The following is a 21,465-nucleotide window of genomic DNA, read 5'->3' as shown; positions in this document are numbered from 1 at the left end:
AACTAAAACCTAACATTGGCAAAGAAATTATGTTTGAAATAATTAGTCTTAAAGTAAGGACGTGTTCTCTGTTAGGATATAAATTATGATACATAATTGTATGGTTTGTGTACGAGGGTCATATGACCATATAAGGATATATTATGAACTGAACTTACAGTATAGGAGACCATTTTGGTCGGATACTGTAAGCTCAGGCTAATAGATTACAGGTCATAGTAACTTTGGTTGCCATGATATAATCATGTTTTGGTTTATACTGTATGTCACTAGTGGAAAATTACCAACACTACGTGTCACTGTCTTCCTTGTTATGATCTGGGAACGAATGAATGAGTCCCACGATTCTTACTGTCATAACTGTACTCTTTATACATGTTAACTTCCATCTTGGAAGAGAGAGAGATTTAGAAAGCTACCACTATGGTATGCTCACTGTCTGTCTTCCTTGTCTGACTCTCTTTAAATACAGCAATCTAAGATATACGTCCTTTGGCTCGTCTCTCTTATTTTGGTTATGGATTTATCCATATTCCATACTTATTTAACTTTAATATTAATTTATTTAACATTCTCAATGATTTTAGTTTGTTTTATCAATATAGTTACAATTCTTTGTACTTTGTAAGTCACATTGTTACCTTTTTTTTCGTTTTAATTATTTAGTTAGAATTAATTATAATAATCTTGACCTGTACCTACCGTCATAGTTCCATCTGCGTGCGTGTCCTTTGGGTCATAGGTGATGACAGTTCCTTGAAACTCCGAGGCTCCTGCATGCTGGGCTCCGCAGAGCAACAGCAACACCACTGCTACTGAAGAGACACTCATGGTTTACTGAGAGAGAATACGATCCACTATGGCGTTTTATACACTCACACACACGCACAGCAAACATCTTGAATATTTGAATTTGGCAGTGGAACAAGACGTTGCTCCGGTGCTCAAGGGAGATAAGATGTTTACCTGGTTTGTCTGTCTGTCAAACTGTCAAACTGTGTATAGATCAAAGATTACATGTAAGCATGGCATTTTATATAACCTCATCCCTTTCAGTCATGGTACTTTGTTTCACTTATTCAGCTGTTGTTTGCTATGTGTGTTCTGTGAATGAATGTATGTACAACGTTTTGGGAAAAGCCTAGAAGAACACCAACTAAAGGTAATAAAAATAAAAGAAGGAAAGAAAGAAAGAAAGAAAGAAAGAAAGAAAGAAAGATCTAGTCTGAAATTCTACTTTAATGACCCAAAAAGTATAGCATGAAAACACAGGTCCTCTCAAATTGTGTGTGACTGGATCCATGATTATTTAATATTGTTACATAATTATTATGTTTGATATCATGTTTAATTCATGTCTGTGTGTTTACAGATCTATAGATTAAAAGCTAAATACTTGGTGAACTTGACCTTTGTTTATGTACCCAACCAGCTTGTACTTAGGGTACTTAAATGTAATGTTGTGCTTCTTCCTGGAGCTGGCTACGGCAGGCCTGACAAACTATCTGGGTCATTTGCCCTCCTCCTTCCTCATCTCTATCAGTGACTCTAGTTTCAGGAATTTGATGCACAGCCAAATGAGGAATGTCACTTACAGCCACGTGACACAGCGGTAGGTGAGAAATGTCATGTACTACCACCTGGCAAATGATATCGTTTGGTCGCATGTGAACGGTGAAGACACAAGGAAGTAAACTCAAAATCAGACTACTAAAGAAAACACATTTAGCAGTAGCTGTCAATCTGTCATCGCATTTTGACGAAATGTTTAAATGATAAAAGTTGTTTACCACAGGAGACGTGCTCAGCGAACATGAAGACTGAGAAAGAGAGAGAGAGAGAGAGAGAGGAAGAGAGAGAGAGAGAGAGACTTCATTGACCGAGGTACCCTAAGGCAGTGATAAATAGTACTGTAATAATTACTAGAGAATCTCCATGTATTTTCAGTTCTTTATAAATAGAAAATGCATATTTATTTTAACCAAAAAATAATATCACTTGCATCACATTTCAGGGCCTTCTAAATACAGTACTTTTCTAACAGACCTGGTTGTCAGGTATCAATACACTTTTAGGCCGACATGTTTGTGCCAGCGTGGGTGATTAGTTCTTCACCGACTCGTCTTGATTATTTAAACATGAAATAAAGGGCGGCTATGCTCGATAACAGGCTCAACGACAAGCCCAAATGCTTGGGCTTGGTGAATTTGAACCTGTTGGGACCAACGGGAGTTGGAACCATGGAGCAGTCCCCCATCCAGCCAGGTCGCTCATTCCTGTTCATTCTGACGCTTGGCGCCAACCGCTTACCAGAACTGTGAATGGGTTGTCATTGATTGACTGTGAGTTTGATGCACGCGGGTACGCATGTGCATGTGCGTGCACCTTAAGACTTCACTCCACCGTGCAGAAAACCACTGCACGTGCGTGCGCGCGCGCACACACACACACACACACACACACACACACACACACACACACACACACACACACACACACACACACAGGAAATCGTCCAGTAGTGTTGAGCAGCATGAGGTAAATAAAAAAAGTGTCTCTTACTTTGAAAACTGGCCAGTTTTTAGAGGATATCCGATTTCTATTGAAGCCATCTTGACACTGGTCGAAAGTAAACAAAACAACAGACAAGGATTAAAGGCAAGATTTAGGCAAAACGTAATATACAATATGAAAACCATGCTCTTGTCACCGACACAATATACAAACTTTGAAAGTGTGCTCTCTTTTGACCCCAACACTGTAGGTGAGTTGTTAATTATATGCTGACTACAGAACTGTAATACAGTATGCACAATCTCCACTGCATTGTTGTCAATTAAAATAAGCAGTCTGCCGTCACATGTATTTGTCTTAACGGGTTTCTTGATTTTTAATGCTCCAAAAACATTCATATGGCTCTGTCTGTTGTTGTTTTTTACGTCCGGTGACACCTGTCCAGGAGAGGTCTGGGACACGCCTCCTCAGGAGACTTGGCTCAGAGACCTGAAGCCATTTGATTTGGCGTTAGGAACCCGCTGCGACCGCAAGCCCTTGCTGACCGCTATCCCAACCTTCTGCATGAATGGCATATGCCAGGGGTCTTCAACGTTTTCAGGCCAAGGACCCCTTAGTTCAGAGAGAGATGAAGCAGGGGCCCCCACAACCTGTTAATAGATGCCATATAGTTTCATCGTTTGACAGCACAATCATCAGTGTATTTTGGATTCATGTCAATTTGTGTTTTCAGATATTTAACCACTGTCAATACTTCTAAAACTTGACATTTCACTCTGTACTTAGTCTGATCTTTTCCCCCTCTACACCAAAGCTCAAAGCCGAAAATAGGCTATTTTTGGCTAAAGGTCTCCCAATATGGACACTAGGGTTCATGTGGTTAATATTAAAAAGGAGAAAAAAGATCATCCAAATCACACAAAGATTTGTAGGACCCCCTGTAGTAACTCTGAGGACCCCCTAGGGGTCCCGGACCCCCTGTTGAAGACCCCTGGAATATGCTCTAACATTTCTCAAAGTCTACACCAGGGCTTTCTTAACGTGTTTGACTTTTTTGTTTCAAATTTGTTTTAAATGTCTTATATATCAACAAATCAACACAGTGCACAGCTGTAAAGAAAGGTTTTCATCCACGGCATCCCTGAATTACACTGTTCATTTTTTGAATCTTACAGTAGGCAATGTCACAGAGAAATACCGGTTTCCATCAGAACGGACTGAAAATAACGTAATATTTGACATTTAACCACTTGAACCCCTGCATCCCTATTCTGGGGGGAAGGTTCCAAGGACAGAATTCATTTGCAAGTGTGACTCATGTTGCGCAACCACACTGGTTAGACTGACACAATATGTGGAATTGAGAGGGCCGTCTATGCCCGTGGCAGAGCATATGCCAGATGGGCATAGATGGGCATAAACGGGCACATGTCCGATAAGCTTGAGGATTGGTGGATTGATGAGCTTCACATGACACTTTGACCAGACTATAAGTGGGCCAATTTCCTTGATTGGTCAGGTTTCACTTGTGATATAAAACGGGCGAAGCGGGCGCAAACCTCTAGTAATAATAATAACCAGTAAGACTCCCTAATTGGGAGATAAGCGACCATCAGGTCGCATACACAAACTTTAGAAGGCAATCATAGCCAATCAGGAGGGAATATGGGAAATGGGACAGATCCATGTTGATGACATGACTTTAGAGATACTGTGTACCGCTTTGCGTGATTTTAGGGCAAAATCTGTAGGAGCAGTGTCCAAAAATGTTTTTTGCAAAAATCTGCCTGATGGTGGCGCTAGAAGAGGGTCATGTGAGAAATCAGGGGCAGAGGTTGTGATTTGCCAATCATTGCGTGATTGCGACCGTCAGGTCGCAGTTACTATGAAAAGCTCCACCGGCTGTCAGTCTGTCACGTAACGTAACGTAACGTAACGTAACGTAACGTAACGTAACGTAACGTAACGTAACGTAACGTAACGTAACGTAACGTAACGTAGCGTAGCGTAGCATAGCGTAGCGTCCGTCACGTCACGTCACGTCACGTCACGTCACGTCACGTCACACTTTTGCCCTAGTCATATCTCTGCCACCGTTGGCCCTATCCATGCCAAACTTTAAACCCATACTCCTTGTATGGCAAATCACAACCTCCACTTCTCACATGGCCCTCTTTTAGCGCCACCATGAGGCCGATCTTTGCAAAACACATTTTTGGACACTGCTCCTACAGATTTTGGCCCAAAATCTCACAAAGTGGTACACAGTATCGCTACAGTCAGGTCATCAACATGGATCTGTCCCATTTCCCATATTCCCTCCTGGCTACGATTGCCTTCGATTGCCTGCCTACGATTGCCTTCTAAAGGTCAAAAATGTGTTTTGCAAGAATCGGCCTCATGGTGGCGCTAGAAGGGGGCACATGAGAAATGAGGTGGGCGGAGGTTGTGGTTTGGCAGCCAAGGAGTGTGTGTGCAAAATTTGACTTGGATCAGGGCAACGGTGGTGGAGATATGAGTAGGGCAAAAGTGTGACGTGTGACGTGACAGACTGACAGACAGACAGACAGCCGGTGGAGGTTTTGATAGTAACTGCAACCTGACGGTCGCAACTAGAACTGCACTCTGTCGAGGTGCCAACTAGGGCCTCACGCCTCAGGCAAGCAGAGCACGCCACGAGGTGCTGTGTGCTGCTGGCCTCATGTCCCTAATGTCTTCACCCGTTAATGAAGTCACCCACATACATACTGTACATTCCCAGAATCCCAGCTGTTTCAGGGCTATGGTCTTCAAAAAACCCAGTCGCCTTCATACATACCCAGCCCATTACAGTACGTAATAACAACACAAACAACAACCAAAATGTGCTTCACAGATAATAGAAACACATCAGACAACAAGCTTTTTCTGGGTCAAGGTAGGACGGCCAGGGGTATGGTATGGTATGGTATGGGTTTATTGCTTAGTCCCCAAAGGGAAACATGTTTTGCCACCAGAGCGAATACAAATACACAAAATCAATGACAAGCTAGCGATGTACGTTAACGTTAAGGAATCTAACAGCAGCAGGAACAAAGGATTTCTTCATTCGCTCAGTAGATATTATAGGCATCAAAAACCTGTTGCTAAACTTGCTACGCAGGTCCTTAAATACCTTATAGAGAGGATGGTAAATAAAACGTCAGGGTAGGTGAAGTTGGCTTTCAGGTTGCCCGACAGGGCAAGTGCTCATTTGAGAGGGGATACAAATGTCTATAAACACAACATGAGATATCTGTCTAAACACCTGAACGTGGCCAGTGTGCTGTGTCTTCTGGTCTGTGGAATGTAAAATAAGAGCACTATTTACCTATAATGTGCTGGTTCAATCATAGCTTAAGTATTTGGTATTTGGATTTGGAGGTATTGAGGTATGACATTTTATCGCACAGCCCCAGAAAGTAAAGAAATAAGTGTCAAATTGAGCGGTAATTAAAATCGTACCTATCATTTTATAACGGACAATTTACTTTTCGGGCAAGTGGGCATTACCTTCGGGAAAGTAGACCATGACCTGTACTTGCCCGATGGGCAAGTGCCTCTGAGACCTTAGTGTCAACCCCTGGGTTAGGGTTAGGATCACTGGTCAAAACCAACTGACCAATAGCAATCACTGTGTGTGTGTGTGTGTGTGTGTGTGTGTGTGTGTGTGTGTGTGTGTGTGTGTGTGTGAGAGAGAGAGAGAGAGAGAAAGAGAGAGAGAGATAGAGAGAGAGAGAGAGAGAGATTTTCAAGAATCCACAATGACAGACCAGTTTTGCCTTAGCTGTTTTCCTTTACCTGTATAAAATAATACATTATAACGGCTAACTGTACAAAGATAATACATTAGAACTCTTACCTGTTTAAAATAATAGATTATAAGTGATGTTAACTGGTGGGATAGTATAGAAGGAAGCTGGCACAGATAAATAAGTCACACCATGTGTTCTTTGGTGGCAGGTGAACTTTGAAAACAGAGGAAGAAACCACAGATAATTATGAAGTCAAGCTGTCATTGTGGGTTGATGAATTAATGTTGTTGTTGTATTCTGCTTGTTCCTGTTGGCTTGGACACACACACACACACACACACACACACACACACACACACACACACACACACACACACAGACACACACACACACACACACACACACACACACACACACACACACACACACACACACACACACACACACACACACACACACACACACACACACTTCTTACTTTCAGGAAGTCTGTCTCTAACTCTAGTCGTCATAAATCTACCCTGACAGCTGGGGTTCTTTTAAATTAAAAAACTAATCTGATTGATGCACAGCCAAATGAGGAATGTCACTTAACAGCCACATGACACAGCGGTAGGTGAGAAATGTCACGTACTGCCACCTGGCAAATGATATCGTTTGGTCGCATGTGAACGGTAATAATTACTAGAGAATCTCCATGTATTTTCAGCTCTTTATAAATAGAAAATGCATATTTTATTTAACCAAATAGTATCACTTGTATCACATTTTAGGGCCTTCTAAATACAGTACTTTTCTAACAGACCTTGTTGGCAGGTATCAATACACTTTTAGGCCGACATGTTTGTGCCAGCGTGGGTGATTAGTTCTTCACTGCCTCGTCTTGATGATTTAAACATGAAATAAAGGGCTGCTATGCTCGATAACAGGCTGGACGACAAGCCCAAATGCTTATTGATACCAGGTTGCAACAAATGTGTTATCCAGTTTGTAATGGCTCGGGATTTGAGCCCCATCACTACCCATCTTTAAAAGTTGGCAGAACAAATCAAATAAATGCACCACATGAGTGGAGATTATAAGTGGGCATCCATCCACAGTTAGCTGGTTGTTGGAGGAAATATCCTCCGAGGGGGGTCCACATGTCAATTTGGGGGTCCTTGATATAGAAAAGGTTTGAGTACCACTGAATGAGGGCATTGATACAACACAAACATGAATGGAAATACAATGCAGTTTCACCCCAACAGTGATGTACCATAGTGTAGTAAAGTATGAACTGAATAAATTGAGGAATGCAATGAATAATAAGTTGTTAATTAAGACCTGGAAAACATCTGTGTCACTTTACATTTTAACTATTTTCCCGCCGGTTTGTTCTTTCTGCGGCAGAGTCTGTCTGGACAGATGAGGGGTGGCGCGGGTGTGTACCGTAGCAGAAGCTCCCGTAACGCTAGTCTCAAATCTTGAGCACACATAAACAATAATGGAGGTGGGATCACTTTTTTGGCCGTTTTCTATGCCTGGATCTAGTTTCTGTATTTCTATGCTCTACTACTGGTGCAACCGAGGGACAAACTTCAGCCTGGTGCATTGGAAAGGGAGCGCAGGAAAAGGGAGCGCAGGGAGTGCGAATCTTTGAATATATATTTCTTTATTTAACATTTGTAACTCAAATCTTTCTATCTCGGGGTCCCTGGAACAAAATATTTAGAGATGGGTGTTTGTGGTCAAATACATGTAATTTTAGGGGTCCTTGACATGAAATGGTTTGAGAAGCACTCATCCTAGAAACATACATTTTTCAGAAAACTGGTTTAGAAGACACTCGTAGAATCGTCCTCAGGTGGAGTAGAGTACTGAAGCGACGCACCATATTCTGAGTGTAGTAAAGTAAGAACTGAATAAATTGAGGAATGCAATGAATAATAGATGAGTTTAATTAATAAGTGGTTAATTAATCGAATGGATGGATGATCAGTTTGCTGTTCCCTGGTGTCAGAAGGGCCAACAGGAAAAGGTAGAATCTAAAACCTCCACCGGCTGTCTGTCCGTCACACGTCACGTCACACTTTTCCCCTACTCATATCTCCGCCACCGTTGCCCTTATTCATGCCAACCTTCGCAGACACACTCCTTGGCTGCCAAACCACAACCTCCACCCCTCGATTCCTGCAAGACACATTTTTGGACGCTCCTACAGAGTTTGCCCTAAAATCAGGCAAAGTGGTACACAGTATATCTAAAGTCATGTCATCAACATGGATCTGTCCCATTTCCCATATTCCCTCCTGATTGGCTAACATTGCCAAAGTTTGTGTATGCGACCTGGCGGTCGCTTATCTCCCAAATAGGGAGTCTTACTGGTGTTTGTGCAGTAACAGTGTTAAACATCTCTATATTGTGACAGTAATCATTGCTATAGTGTTTGTTCAGTAACAGTGTTAAATATCTCTATATTGTGACAGTAATCATAGTGTTCAGTAACAGTGTTAAATAGCTCTATATTGTGATAGTAATAATTGCAATAGAGTGTTTGTTCAGTAACAGGGTTAAACAGCTCTATATTGTGACAGTAATCATTGCTATAGAGTGTTTGTTCAGTAACAGTGTTAAATAGCTCTATATTGTGATAGTAATCATTGCTATATAGTGTTTCTTCAGTGTTAAATAGCTATAACTGTAGTTTAGTTACCTGCTATGAAAGGGATTCTGTAGTTTGGTTACCTGCTATGAGAGGGATTCTGGTGCCTGTAGTTTCCAGGACCACCTCCAGGGGGCAGTGTTTTGCCGTGGGTTCCCTCAGGATGACACAGACCCATGCACAGACCTCGTCTCTCCGGTCCATCTTGTTGCCAAACTGACGCCGTGGATGCACAGCACATTTCATTTTGAAATCTAATCATTTCAAGTTTGATAACAAGTTTTACATCCAGACCCAAGGCATGGCCATGGGTTCAACCTTTGCACCCAATTATGCAAACTTATTCATGGGTCACTGGGAATCCAAGTTCATTCAGAACAGAACTGCCTCCTCCCTCCTAAATAAGGTGATTTTTTTGGAAACGATACATTGACGACATATGGTATTTGTTGGTTCAGAAGGCGAACTGGTTGAGTTCAGGCAGTATATTAACAACACACATCCCACTCTGAAACTCTCAATGCAAAAAAAAAAAAAAAAAAAAAAAAGTACAATACTTGATCCCAAGCTATAAAAAATATCATTACCAAACATTGAAAAACTATTAAAATATATATAATATATATAAAAATATTTTGAAATGTGATCCTCATTTGAAAAATATAGCTATGTCACCACCAAGGTTTTGCTTTACGAGAGGAATGAACATTAGAGACTCTGTGGTTAAATCACTTTATAGATCACCAGGTACCAGCTCCAACTGGCTGAGGGAAGAGTTGTGTGGCATCCACCCATGTGGTAGATGCACTCACTCACTGCTCAAACACCTCAACCACTAAAGTTTTTTTTTTTTTTTTTTTTTTTTTTTTTTTTATCACCCACACACAGGACAGGAATACAAAATTAAAAGCTTTATCAACTGTAATAACACCCATGTGTTATAAACCATGATATGTATCGCGGCATGTTCCAAATCAGACAACGAGAGACACCTTCCACTGCTAATCCTATAATTTTGTGGATCCTGCCGCTTCGTGTCTCATCTCTGCCCCCTTGTGGACAGATACATTTATTGCTGATCCTTCTGTCTCTGTCTCACATCAAATACCTGTCATTATCAAATAGAATTCCTTCACATCACTTACATAATAATGATCGCACTGCTGTTGTCACTAATCACATTATATCTCCTCAGTCTTCTAGCAGTTTTCCTATCCCAAACTCTGACTCTCCACTCACTAAAGTCGGTTTTAAGACTAGAAAAGTTCTTGGAATAATTCATTTTAATATCAGAAGTCTCAAGTTGAACTATATTAAACTTTTGGTGCAACAGAGTCTGTTGGGTCTGCAAGTTCAACAGACCCAACAGACTCTGTTGCACCAAACAGGGGTTTCAGGGGTTAGCTGACATTTGGTGGGTCAAGAGTAGCCACAATCATTGTAGTTTTGTGTCCACAACGGTTCCAATTTGGGCATACATTTTAGGCGGACTCCTGGGGTTCAAGAGGTTAAAAGTGGATAATCGGCCTAGCTGTTTCCTTGTTTTTGTCACTTTAGATTTGGAGAGAGAGAGAGAGAGAGAGAGAGAGAGAGAGAGAGAGAGAGAGAGAGAGAGAGAGAGAGAGAGAGAGAGAGAGTTATGATTATAGGTTACAGTTCTCTGACCCTCATCCACCAAGAGCAACTAAAAAGTGCACGATCAGTAATGTATCAACCAGGGCAGGAATTTCATGGAGGCCATGAAGGCCATGGCCGCCGTTGCCCCTTAGTTTGGCCTTGTGCCCCCCAAACCAATGACCTGAGGCCTCAGTGGCCTTAATGCCCTAAAGCTGACTGTATCATTTAATCCTCTGTCTCTTTCTTGTCAATATATACAGTAGACATCAGTGTCTCTTTCTTGTCATGTAGACACCAGTGTCTTTTGTTGGCCTTGCCTCTAAAATGTCCAAATTCCAGGCCTGGTATCAACGTCTGCGATGCGAGAGTGTGGTCTAGACTCTAGCCAACACCAGCTCGGGACTCCTGGAACCCTCCACACTCTCCTACCTAACACCAGGGTCTTGAGCTCTACACTACAGTGTTGTTAGCTGAGCTACTGCGCCGCAGTGCATGTACACTACAAGGTGGTGCGCTTCTTGCCTTTCCTGGCTTAGCAACGTCTAATCAGAAACTATTTGGTGCTTCTGTGGGCTACAAATTCCAGGTAAACATCAAACATGGTACCAAACATACCAAACTGTTTTTTAAAACACTGCTGCCCCACAGTGTGCATTTAATGTTAAGGTTAAAAAAAAAGAAACAAAAACAAAAATGACTTGTAATGTCTCACTGATTATCGAAATAAAACTATTCATTCATTCATTCATTCATTCATTCATTCATTCATTCAATGTACTAAAGTAGTGGACAGGGCTGGTTTCCCATGTCATCACAAAGTCATGCTACCAGATAGAATGATCTTTCTTACTTGAATTGGAAGCCTGATTGTTTGTGAATTTTACATATTATGATTGTGTCTGCACACTCATGGCAAGGATGAGTTAAATTATGTTTTCTCATGCCAATAAAGCTCTTTGAATATTAGTATTATTATTATTTACTTTACTATTTCCAATTTTCAATATGTTTACTTCAACTCCATTGCATCTTAGAGGCTAATATTGTACTTTTACTCCACTACGATTATTTTAAAACTTGAGTTAGGCTACTTTACTGTAGATGTTGATAATTATTACAAAACATACATTAACCACTTCAACCCTATATGCCAGCCATTTAAAAATAGCCAATCTACAAGTTCGCAATGCGTTGCAATGTCTCCTACGGATGCATTTTCTCTATGTTCAGCAGTATACATGCATATTGAAATGTATGGTTATGCTTATAACATGAATTCCCAGTCACACATAAGTAAAATGTACCAATAAAGTGTCACAAACAGAGAAGCATGCTTTGGTAATTTATTTGAACATTCACCTGAGCCCTGCCACGAGGGCTCAGCACTTTTTTTTTATTAAATCATCAGAGTTAGTAAAAAAGAGACAGTATATATTAGTAGTTATAGGTTTCTACATTATTACAGATCATTGCTCAAATATAATGTATGCGTTATGTCAAATGTCACTCAGGTTCATTGCCCAGTCAAATAGGGTTCACATCTTGAGTAAGACCCTCTATATCAGGGGCCTTCTTGTTTTTTTTTTGGTTTCTTTTTCCTTCTTCTTGCATCATCTCCTATAGAGATGAAGCAGGGACTCCCACTACACATTGTATAAAATTATGTTTCAGATGATTCCCCCCCACCATGCTTTTCAAAAATATATATTTTGTATACATATTGGTCCATAATACGGTTTTATAAGGTTTTAGTCTAAACAACCACTCGGATATTTAAATTTCATGATCTGTCTGTCTCTAATCCCAAGCCATTTCAGATGCAATACCAAAATGCTCTTTGTTGGCGACGGGGCACTGTCTTTGGGCTAAAATGTTAATGATACAGAGAAGATTAGCGCGGTACCACGATGAGAACCATGTAGAGTCAATCCATTCAAGCCAATTTTAGTACCACTTTATCTCATGGTTCCACCCACATCATAAAAACAGTTTGGGAACGACTGGTCTATAGTATACAGAAGAACACACAGTCTAACCAAAAAAAAAAGAAAAAAAAAGAAACTTTTGCATCTGCAATCTTCCCATCACCTTGATTAATGGGTTATAAGTGGTTATAAATTGGTTCAATATATCTGTTTCGACATAATATATTGAACATTAACCAAACATATTATGTTGGGTTAATTGCCCAGCGGCCCTATAGTGCGGAGGCAACACTAGGGGTCCACCAGAAGGGGGCGGTGTAGCTGAAGTCGTTATGCTTGTCAGACACCACACACATTGCTGCCTTAACCTTCAGTAGATGGCAGCAGCTCATATTTCACCCTTGTCGTCTTCTGGACCTTGTAGATGGCCACTGCACAGATCATGGCGACCACTGTGAGAAGACATCCCGCGATGAAGAACAGGTTCAGGTTCAGGTTCAGGCTGGTAGCTGAGGGAAAACCACAACAACAACAACAACAACAACAACAACAACAACAACACTGTGAGATCATGCATAATAGAACAACAGTGGGTCAGGACCCATGTGGGTCGCAGACCAATATGTATTGGTTGTGAGTAAATACCCCTTTCGTTCCTACATTTTGTTTATTTCAAAAGATTTTCAAAAAAGTCCCCCCCAAAAATCAAAATTCGTCATATTATGTTTTGTATTTTTATTTTATAAATAATCCCATTTAAAAAACTTTTAAGAAGTAGTGAAAATAGCCGATCTACAAGCTCACAACATGTTACATGGCGACGTGTTGTGAGCTTGTAGATCTTCACTAGTTTGAGTCCCGGGAAGACATCGTTTTGACTTTTTTTCACAGACTTGAGAAAGGTTTCAGAGTCACCTGTGATCTCAGACGACCTTCTCAAGCGCAGGGGACCCTGGGAAATGTAGTGCCTTGCAGTTTGAATGACAGCCTCTCTCTTCCGTCGATGGTTGGCTCCAGACTGAGTGGAGTTGATGCATCCCTTGGAACATCTGGCGTTGGGGTTCCCGGCTTCACACAGCATAACAGAACAGCTGATGTACACCTGAGACAAACACAGTTTAAAACCTTGTTTCTTTGTGGAAATAATTGTACCATCACTTGAGCTAAACAGTTCCCTGTCCACTGTTCCAGCCGCATACCACATAGGCTCTGTGTAGCCTGCAGCGGGTCGCTGGTTCGATTCCCGAGCCCGACCAGATGTCGCTGCGCGTCACTCCCCATCTCTCCCCATTTCCTGTCAGTCTACTAAAGGCAAAAGCCCCAAAACATAAAAAAAAATAAAAAATACAAAAAACCCTGTTTACCTGATCATGTGATCCTATGAATTTGAAGGCCTCCATTGAAAACTGGAAATGTCTCTCATGGCGTGGTGAAAGAACTTCAACAGTGTGGTCCACGGTACACCTGGTTGGAAACAGGAACAAAACACCTATTGATGCTGAGAGAGTGTGGTGTATATTCTCATAAAAGATAAATAGTAATTGTATAATTAATTACATGAACATAATTTTTTTTGTGCAGTTTAGAACACACAAAAGCAGGCATTTATGTGAGAGAAATTATTTAAAGCAGTAATGAATTCATTGTGTGACAATGTTGCTGTATTCTGTTACGTGGTATTCCCCCTGGCTTGTAACTTACTCAACTGGAAGCTCAAATATCATTAATACTATAATAACAATAACCTAAATCAGAGGTTCCTAGGCTGTTCAGACCCAGAAATAACCAGGCTATGATCTCCACTCCCCCCTATTGAAACAGCTTAAATATGGCTTAAAAAAAGACTAAAGCGTGTGCATGCGTGTGTGCTGTGTTGTAAACTGCACTCACCCATGTTCTATGATGGAGTAGGCTGGTTGGTAGCTGGGGTTGTCGTACGGCGCAGCTCTGCAGGACACCACAAACAGTTCGGTGTTGTTGAGTGAAGACGAGGCCTCTATCTCCATGTAGATCTTGTCCCCTACGTCGTACTCCAGTGGATAGGAGCGGGGGTCCATCATGGAGGTGAAACGCCGGCTGTGAAAGAACTCAAACTGGTAGGTGAACGTACCGAAGCCCTTCTCCTGGACCGTGACGTTGTTTCTGTGGACGCTGTAACTCAGGGTCACGTTGCCAGTCTTGGGGTACTGGCAGTAGACCTCCACCTCCAACAGGTGCGTGCGGGTGATGACGTCACTGGTGTTGTCAACGGTGGTGATGGCATTTTTGAAGATGAGGTTCTCGTCATCCTCCTGTACGCAGGAGATTTTAGTTTAGTCTAACCCAGTGGTTATGAAGATAGGAGTTTAGTCTGACCCAGTCGTTCTGAAGGTAAGAGTTTAGTCTAACCCAGTGAAGATAAGAGTTTAGTCTGACCCAGTAGTTATGAAGATAAGACTTCAGTCTAACCCAGTAGTTATAAGAGTTTAGTCTGATCCAGTAGTTATGAACTAACAACTTGGATTAAAGTGATACCAACGTTGAACACTGGAGTCTGTTTGCGGCCTGATTGCATAAGCATTGTTGCATTGTTATTTGTAGTTGTCCATTTCTCTCTCTCTCTCTCTCTCTCTCTCTCTCTCTCTCTGTCTGTGTTTGTCTGTGTGTGTGTGTGTGTGTGTGTGTGCGTGTGTGTGTGCGTGTGCGTGCGTGCGTGCGTGCGTGCGTGCGTGCGTGCGTGCGTGCGTGCGTGCGTGCGTGCGTGCGCGCGCGTGCGTGTCTGACAGGTTGGCATGCTGGCATGCAGGAAGACAGACAGACAGACAGACAGACAGACAGACAGACAGACAGATAGACAGATAGACAGACAGACAGACAGACAGACAGACAGACAGATCACATTCCTTAAAGAGGCAGTGCAACAGAACAATACATATAACACAGCTCTCTAGTACCACAGCCCCATTACATAACTATGTGTAAAACTAACCTTTAGTAAATGCACAAAGGTGTAAAGTAGAACAGATGTGATCAACTAGCATCCAGGTATGACTTCGTTACCTCAATCTCAGTACCACAGCCACTGAGGGGGATCACTGCTATGATGTGAGTGCTGTTTTGTTGGCTTTCCAGGCTGCAGGCTACGTTGCTTGGATCATTGAGTCGCAGATGTCCTTCAAGTCCCCGGAATGAGGATTTGTTCACCTCTACTGTCATGGCGGTCTCATCGCAAATCACATTGGCTTTCACTGAAATGAAAGGTTTCCAGAAGATCATGATGATAATAGTATAACCCACATAGGTTGTTCATTTGCTTTAGATTTAGTATCATAATTTTGTTAGACTTACGAGACAGTGGTTCTGTGGTAGTGGGGGCCATGGTTGTAGTCGCTGCAGGTGGAGATAACAACAATGACACATGTAACTCATCAAACCACTTCCTCAGATTTCTGAATTTGAAATATGATGCAGTAGTAAACAGGTGTTACGTTTCACCCACCATTTGAGACAGAGACGATGACACAGCGAAGTTCCGACTGATATTTGTCCGCACTGTGAAAACAAACTCATTTTAGTTAGTGAAGCAATAACTTGACCCCCCCCCCCCCCCAGTAAACTGTACTGTACCAGTAAACGTAATACTTTGTTTACTGGTACAACACTATGAAGATTAGAGTTTACAAAACATTTCAGTTAACATTTTCTATTTATTTATTTATTTATTTATTTATTTTTCTCCTGAGCATATGTACTGCATAGTACTGTGTTCTATCCGTCTGTCATTCAATGTTATATGAGATACTTCAATGGTTTCCAGTGTAAATAAGTCAAGTGCTTTCCTAGGATCTCCTTTTAGTTGACTTTGTACCAGTGAACTGTACCGTCGTCATGAAACTGTACCGTAACCGTACTTTTTTCTATGCAAACTTCTAATAAAGTCTTCAATCAATACATTTTCTCAGTGGTGATTTTTCTTCTTTATCCAGCCAATGATATGGTAGGATCTCTGCTATACAGATTTTGTAGATCCCAATAGCACTAACACAAACAGGGAGAACTACTTACTACAAATAACACATTGCTTTTATCATCATGCTCTGTAATATTGTAACTGATCTAATGACACAGAAAATAATACTCTATAAGTCTAAGACAAAAGGAAAAGTTAAATGGGCAGACAGACAGACAGACAGACAGACAGACAGACAGACAGACAGACAGACAGACAGACAGAAAGGAAGATCAATTAAATAAAGCTGACCTGTTGGTCTGAGCAACAAAGCAGACAGGGTGATGTTCTCCAACCTCTGACTGTGATGCTGTCCATCTCAGGATGAACTGTCCCTGTGCTGGTACAGTCAGGATCATGTTGTGGGGTCCACTGAACAACAGCTGTGAGACCCTACAACACCACCAGAGAAGAGAACATGGTTCAAACGTTTTAATTTACTTTTTCAGACCTTTAGAAGGGACACCACAGGACAACAAAACACCAACTAAATGACTTCATTCTGTAAGGCAGATGTGCAGAACCCCTTTACACATGGACAAGGACAAAACACACATCTGATACATTAACACCACAGGGCAAAAAAAAACACTTTAAAGGAATGTTATGTTACGGAAAGCCCTATGCTGTGTAGTTCTAGGCTGAATGCTACTTTTTACTGTACTGGAGTGGAGGGCCTCAGTCTTGTTGTCTTTTACTCACGTGGCCTGTGTTGCCTGAGTGTTGATGGTGATTTCCAGTCTGTGTCCAACATGGGTGTAGAGCCGTGCTCTGTTAGCCGGGGTGGGAGGCAGGAACCTGGGTAGATACCGTCCCTCTGTACAGCTGGGTACTGATCCATACACTGAACACAAAGGGGAAATATAAACAATTTAACAGCTTTACGTTTTAATGTTAGATTATTGATTTACTTTGATTATCCATTCACTTTATTAGCACATTAACTGGTTGAGTTGCCAGGAACACCTAAGAAAAAGTTTTTAGATGAACTAAGGGTTTAACTGTGTACCGTCGACAGCAAACTGTAGAGCTACATTGGAGAGAGAGTGGCTGGTAGTGTAAGTGGTCTGAGATCCTCCAGTGTTTGTGACGGTGATGGACTGGTTGGGAAGGTCCGCCACATACAACTGGACAACGTAGGTTCCCGCATTACTGCTGCTGGTGGCAGCAAATGACAAAATGCAATTCTGAAAGAAGGGAGAAGGAACACAGGACAGGAAGAGTACAATAACAAACCAGGAGAAATAATGGGTCACATTTTTAAGAGGTGTAGAGAAAAACAGTACAGACTAATTATGACAGTAATCATGATTATAGTAGAACATACATGTTTGCATCAGTATGATGTGATCTATGTTCTTATTTATCAACTCACGACGGATGATATGCTGAGAACAGAAGGAAGAGTAGCACTAGGATGACATTTAACCCGGTCTCCATCTGGGTCAAATGCTAACAGGTTGAAGCTTCTCCCACAGTTAGAAGGAACTCTGAGAGACAGAAACAGAACGAAAATAAGAGACAGAGTGAGATTATATAATTAGTTTATTTTTCACTTGTTTTTCGTAGAAGTATCTAGTACAATGTATTATAAATACATAACTATACCTTATGTATAAACAAAATATTTAAATTGGCATGTGTGCAATGCGTGTGTGTTGCGTGTGCGTGCACACACCCCTACTCTGCATGCCTGAGTCAAGCCTACAGTAGTCTGACCAAGAACAGACAGATTTGCTGACTTATAGAATTATGATGTTGATGATGATGTTAGTAATGAGTATAAGAACAAAAGAGAAGTGTGTTATGTTACCGTAGTGAAGGTATGATGGTGGTCTGAGGAGACCTGTTGGCTTTCCCAGTGTCTGATCTGGTCCTGAGGTTCACCCGCGTTACAGCATTCCAGTACCCAATGCTATTTCTGTTACTCTCCCAGGAACTACCTTGTAACCTGTGTGAGATGAGATTATTATTATTAATAATAAAGTGGTTTGGTATTTCTGTCATAATTGTTCGCACATTATGTCAGATGAAGCAATTGAGAAACAAAAATAAATAAATAAATTGTAAAGGAAAAACACATAGGGTGCAACAGTTAATCAAACTATATTGATTATGAATATATATAAATATATAAATATATATAAATATATATAAATATATAAATATATATAAATATATATATATATATATATATATATATATATATATATATATATATATATATATATATAGAGAGAGAGAGAGAGAGAGAGAGAGAGAGAGAGAGAGAGAGAGCGAGAGAGAGAGAGAGAGAGAGAGAGAGAGATAGAGATATATATATAGATATATACATACAGTATATAATGTTATTTAATTAAAGTAATCAATTTACTATCCCTATTTTGGACATGTGATTATAAAAAGAATATATAGGGAAAAAAAGGGGGGGGAACATGAAAATACGATTTAAAGTCTCATTGTTTTTGTTTGTTGTGTAATAGTGAATCTCTCTTCACTCACCTCAAATAGAAGTGAGCGTTGATGGGAACCCGTCGAGTCATGATTCCTTCTCGTTGACACCAGTCTGCGGTTGCCTGCACCGTGTAGGGTCCCTGCAGGGTATCACTGCCACAGGGCCCAGAATCACCATGATAACACTCCCATATGTCTGAACTTGAGCATGATGCGAAGGCTGTCTTATAGCGCAAAACCACCTGGAATTAGAAGATAAGGATATAAAGGTTATACATTACATGACTTTCATCATGTCTCTGTTTGGTAAAGTTACTAAAACTAAAACCTAACATTGGCAAAGAAATTATGTTTGAAATAATTAGTCTTAAGTAAGGACGTGTTCTCAATGATTTTAGTTTGTTTAATCAATATAGTTACATTCTTTGTACTTTGTAAGTCACATTGTTACCTTTTTTTTCGTTTTCATTATTTAGTTAGAATTAACTATAAAAATCTTGACCTGTACCTACCGTCATAGTTCCATCTGCGTGCGTGTCCTTTGGGTCATAGGTGATGACAGTTCCTTGAAACTGCAAGGCTCCTGCATGCTGGGCTCCGCAGAGCAACAGCAACACCACTGCTACTGAAGAGACACTCATGGTTTACTGAGAGAGAATACGATCCACTATGGTGTTTTATACACTCACACACACGCACAGCAAACATCTTGAATATTTGAATTTGGCAGTGGAACAAGACATTTACCTGGAAAGCAGAGAACAACCGGTGCTCAAGGGAGATAAGATAAAATGTTTACCTGGTATGAGGAAGACAGAGATCTCTTTCTCGTGTAATCAATATGTCTGTCTGTCTGTCAAACTGTCAAACTGTGCCTGCCTGTGTAAAGATCAAAGATTACCCGTAAGCATGGCATTTTATATAACCTCATCCCTTTCAGGCATGGTACTTTGTTTCACTTATTCAGCTGTTGTTTGCTATGTGTGTTCTGTGAATGAATGTACATACAACTTTTTGGGAAAAGCCTAGAAGAACACCAACTAAAGGTAATAAAAATAAAAATAAAAGAAAGAAAGAAAGAAAGAAAGAAAGAAAGAAAGAAAGAAAGAAAGAAAGAAAGAAAGAAAGAAAGAAAGGTAGAAAGAAAGAAAGAAGAAAGATCTAGTCTGAGATTCTCATTTAATGACCCAAAAAGTATAGCATGAAAACACAGGTCCTCTCAAATTGTGTGTGACTGGATCCATGATTATTTAATATCGTTACATAATTATTATGTTTGATATTTAATATGTTTAATTCATGTCTGTGTGTTTACAGATCTATAGATTAAAAGCTCAATACTTGGTGAACTTCACCTTTGGTTATGTACCCAACCAGCTTGTACTTAGGGTACTTAAATGTAATGTTGTGCTTCTTCCTGGAGCTGGCTACGGCAGGCCTGACAAACTATCTGGGTCATTTGACCTCCTCCTTCCTCATCTCTATCAGTGGCTCTAGTTTCAGGAATAATGATCAAAAGTTATTAGTTGCCAGATATTTTGGTATGTGGAAACATCCCCCCAGGGCATCGTTGGGGGGGAGACGCATCAGAAATGTTAAATAACAACATAGGGCATACTGTTAGGCATTTATTAAAAAAGACTCGCAGAAGATTGTAATTCCTACTATCATTGCAAGCAGAACTATACTGTAATATAACCACTAAAACAAGCAGGCTAAGAACCCAAACTGTCTGTCTGTTATCCACACACGCATGTGCGCACGCACGCACGCACGCACGCACGCACGCACGCACGCACGCACACAGCAACAGTGCTGTCCATGGTGCTGAACCCACAGGTTGCTTAAGCAACAGTATTGTAATCTTTCACAGAAAGGGACCCAATGTACATGTACAGGTATTTACCTCTGTGAATTCCAAGAAATGTTCTCTTATCTCCACACTTCCTTTCTCTGTTGTAACAAAAAACAATATTAGCAAAAGAACTTGGGAAATTGGGAATACATAGCCTTCACATGACACGTTGACCAGACTATAAGTGGGCCAATTTCCAATGATTGGTCAGGTTTCACTTAATATAAAACGGGCGAAGCGGGCGCAAACCTCTAGTAATAATAATGACCAGTAAGACTCCCTAATCGGGAGATAAGCGACCATCAGGTCGCATACACAAACTTTAGAAGGCAATTGTAGCCAATCAGGAGGGAATATGGGAAATGGGACAGATCCATGTTGATGACATGACTTTCTGTGTATCGCTTTGCGTGATTTTAGGGCAAAATCTGTAAGTGTTCAAAAATGTGTTTTTAAAAAAATCAGCCTGATGGTGGCGCTAGAAGAGGGTCATGTGAGAAATCAGGGGCGGAGGTTGTGATTTGCCAATCATTGCGTGATTGCAGGTCGCAGTTACTATGAAAAGCTCCACCAGCTGTCAGTCTGTCACGTCACGTCACATCACGTCACACTTTTGCCCTATTCATATCTCTGCCACTGTTGGCCCTATCCATGCAAAACTTTAAACCCACACTCCTTGGATGGCAAATCACAAC

The 21,465-nt window shown here is 40.9% G+C and overlaps 1 protein-coding gene across 1 annotated transcript in view; it reads right to left on the bottom strand.

The window, feature by feature from the left end:
• Positions 1 to 15,668, bottom strand: part of LOC308288068 (ZP domain-containing protein-like) — a gene marked incomplete at both ends in the record, with an annotated part of 197,220 nt that extends 181,552 nt beyond the window's left edge. Inside the window, one exon of the mRNA XM_080729411.1 lies at positions 15,513 to 15,668. Coding sequence (XP_080585537.1) covers positions 15,513 to 15,668 — 156 coding nt within the window. The remainder of the gene's footprint in view (positions 1 to 15,512) is intronic.
• Positions 15,669 to 21,465: the final 5,797 nt, after the last annotated feature.

The sequence above is a fragment of the Nannobrachium achirus genome, assembly GCF_963921795.1.
Source record: "Nannobrachium achirus genome assembly, chromosome: 7".
Classification (NCBI taxonomy): Eukaryota; Metazoa; Chordata; class Actinopteri; order Myctophiformes; family Myctophidae; genus Nannobrachium; species Nannobrachium achirus.
The sequence above is the reverse complement of the archived record's forward strand: the minus strand, read 5'-3'. Positions and strand labels throughout refer to the sequence as shown.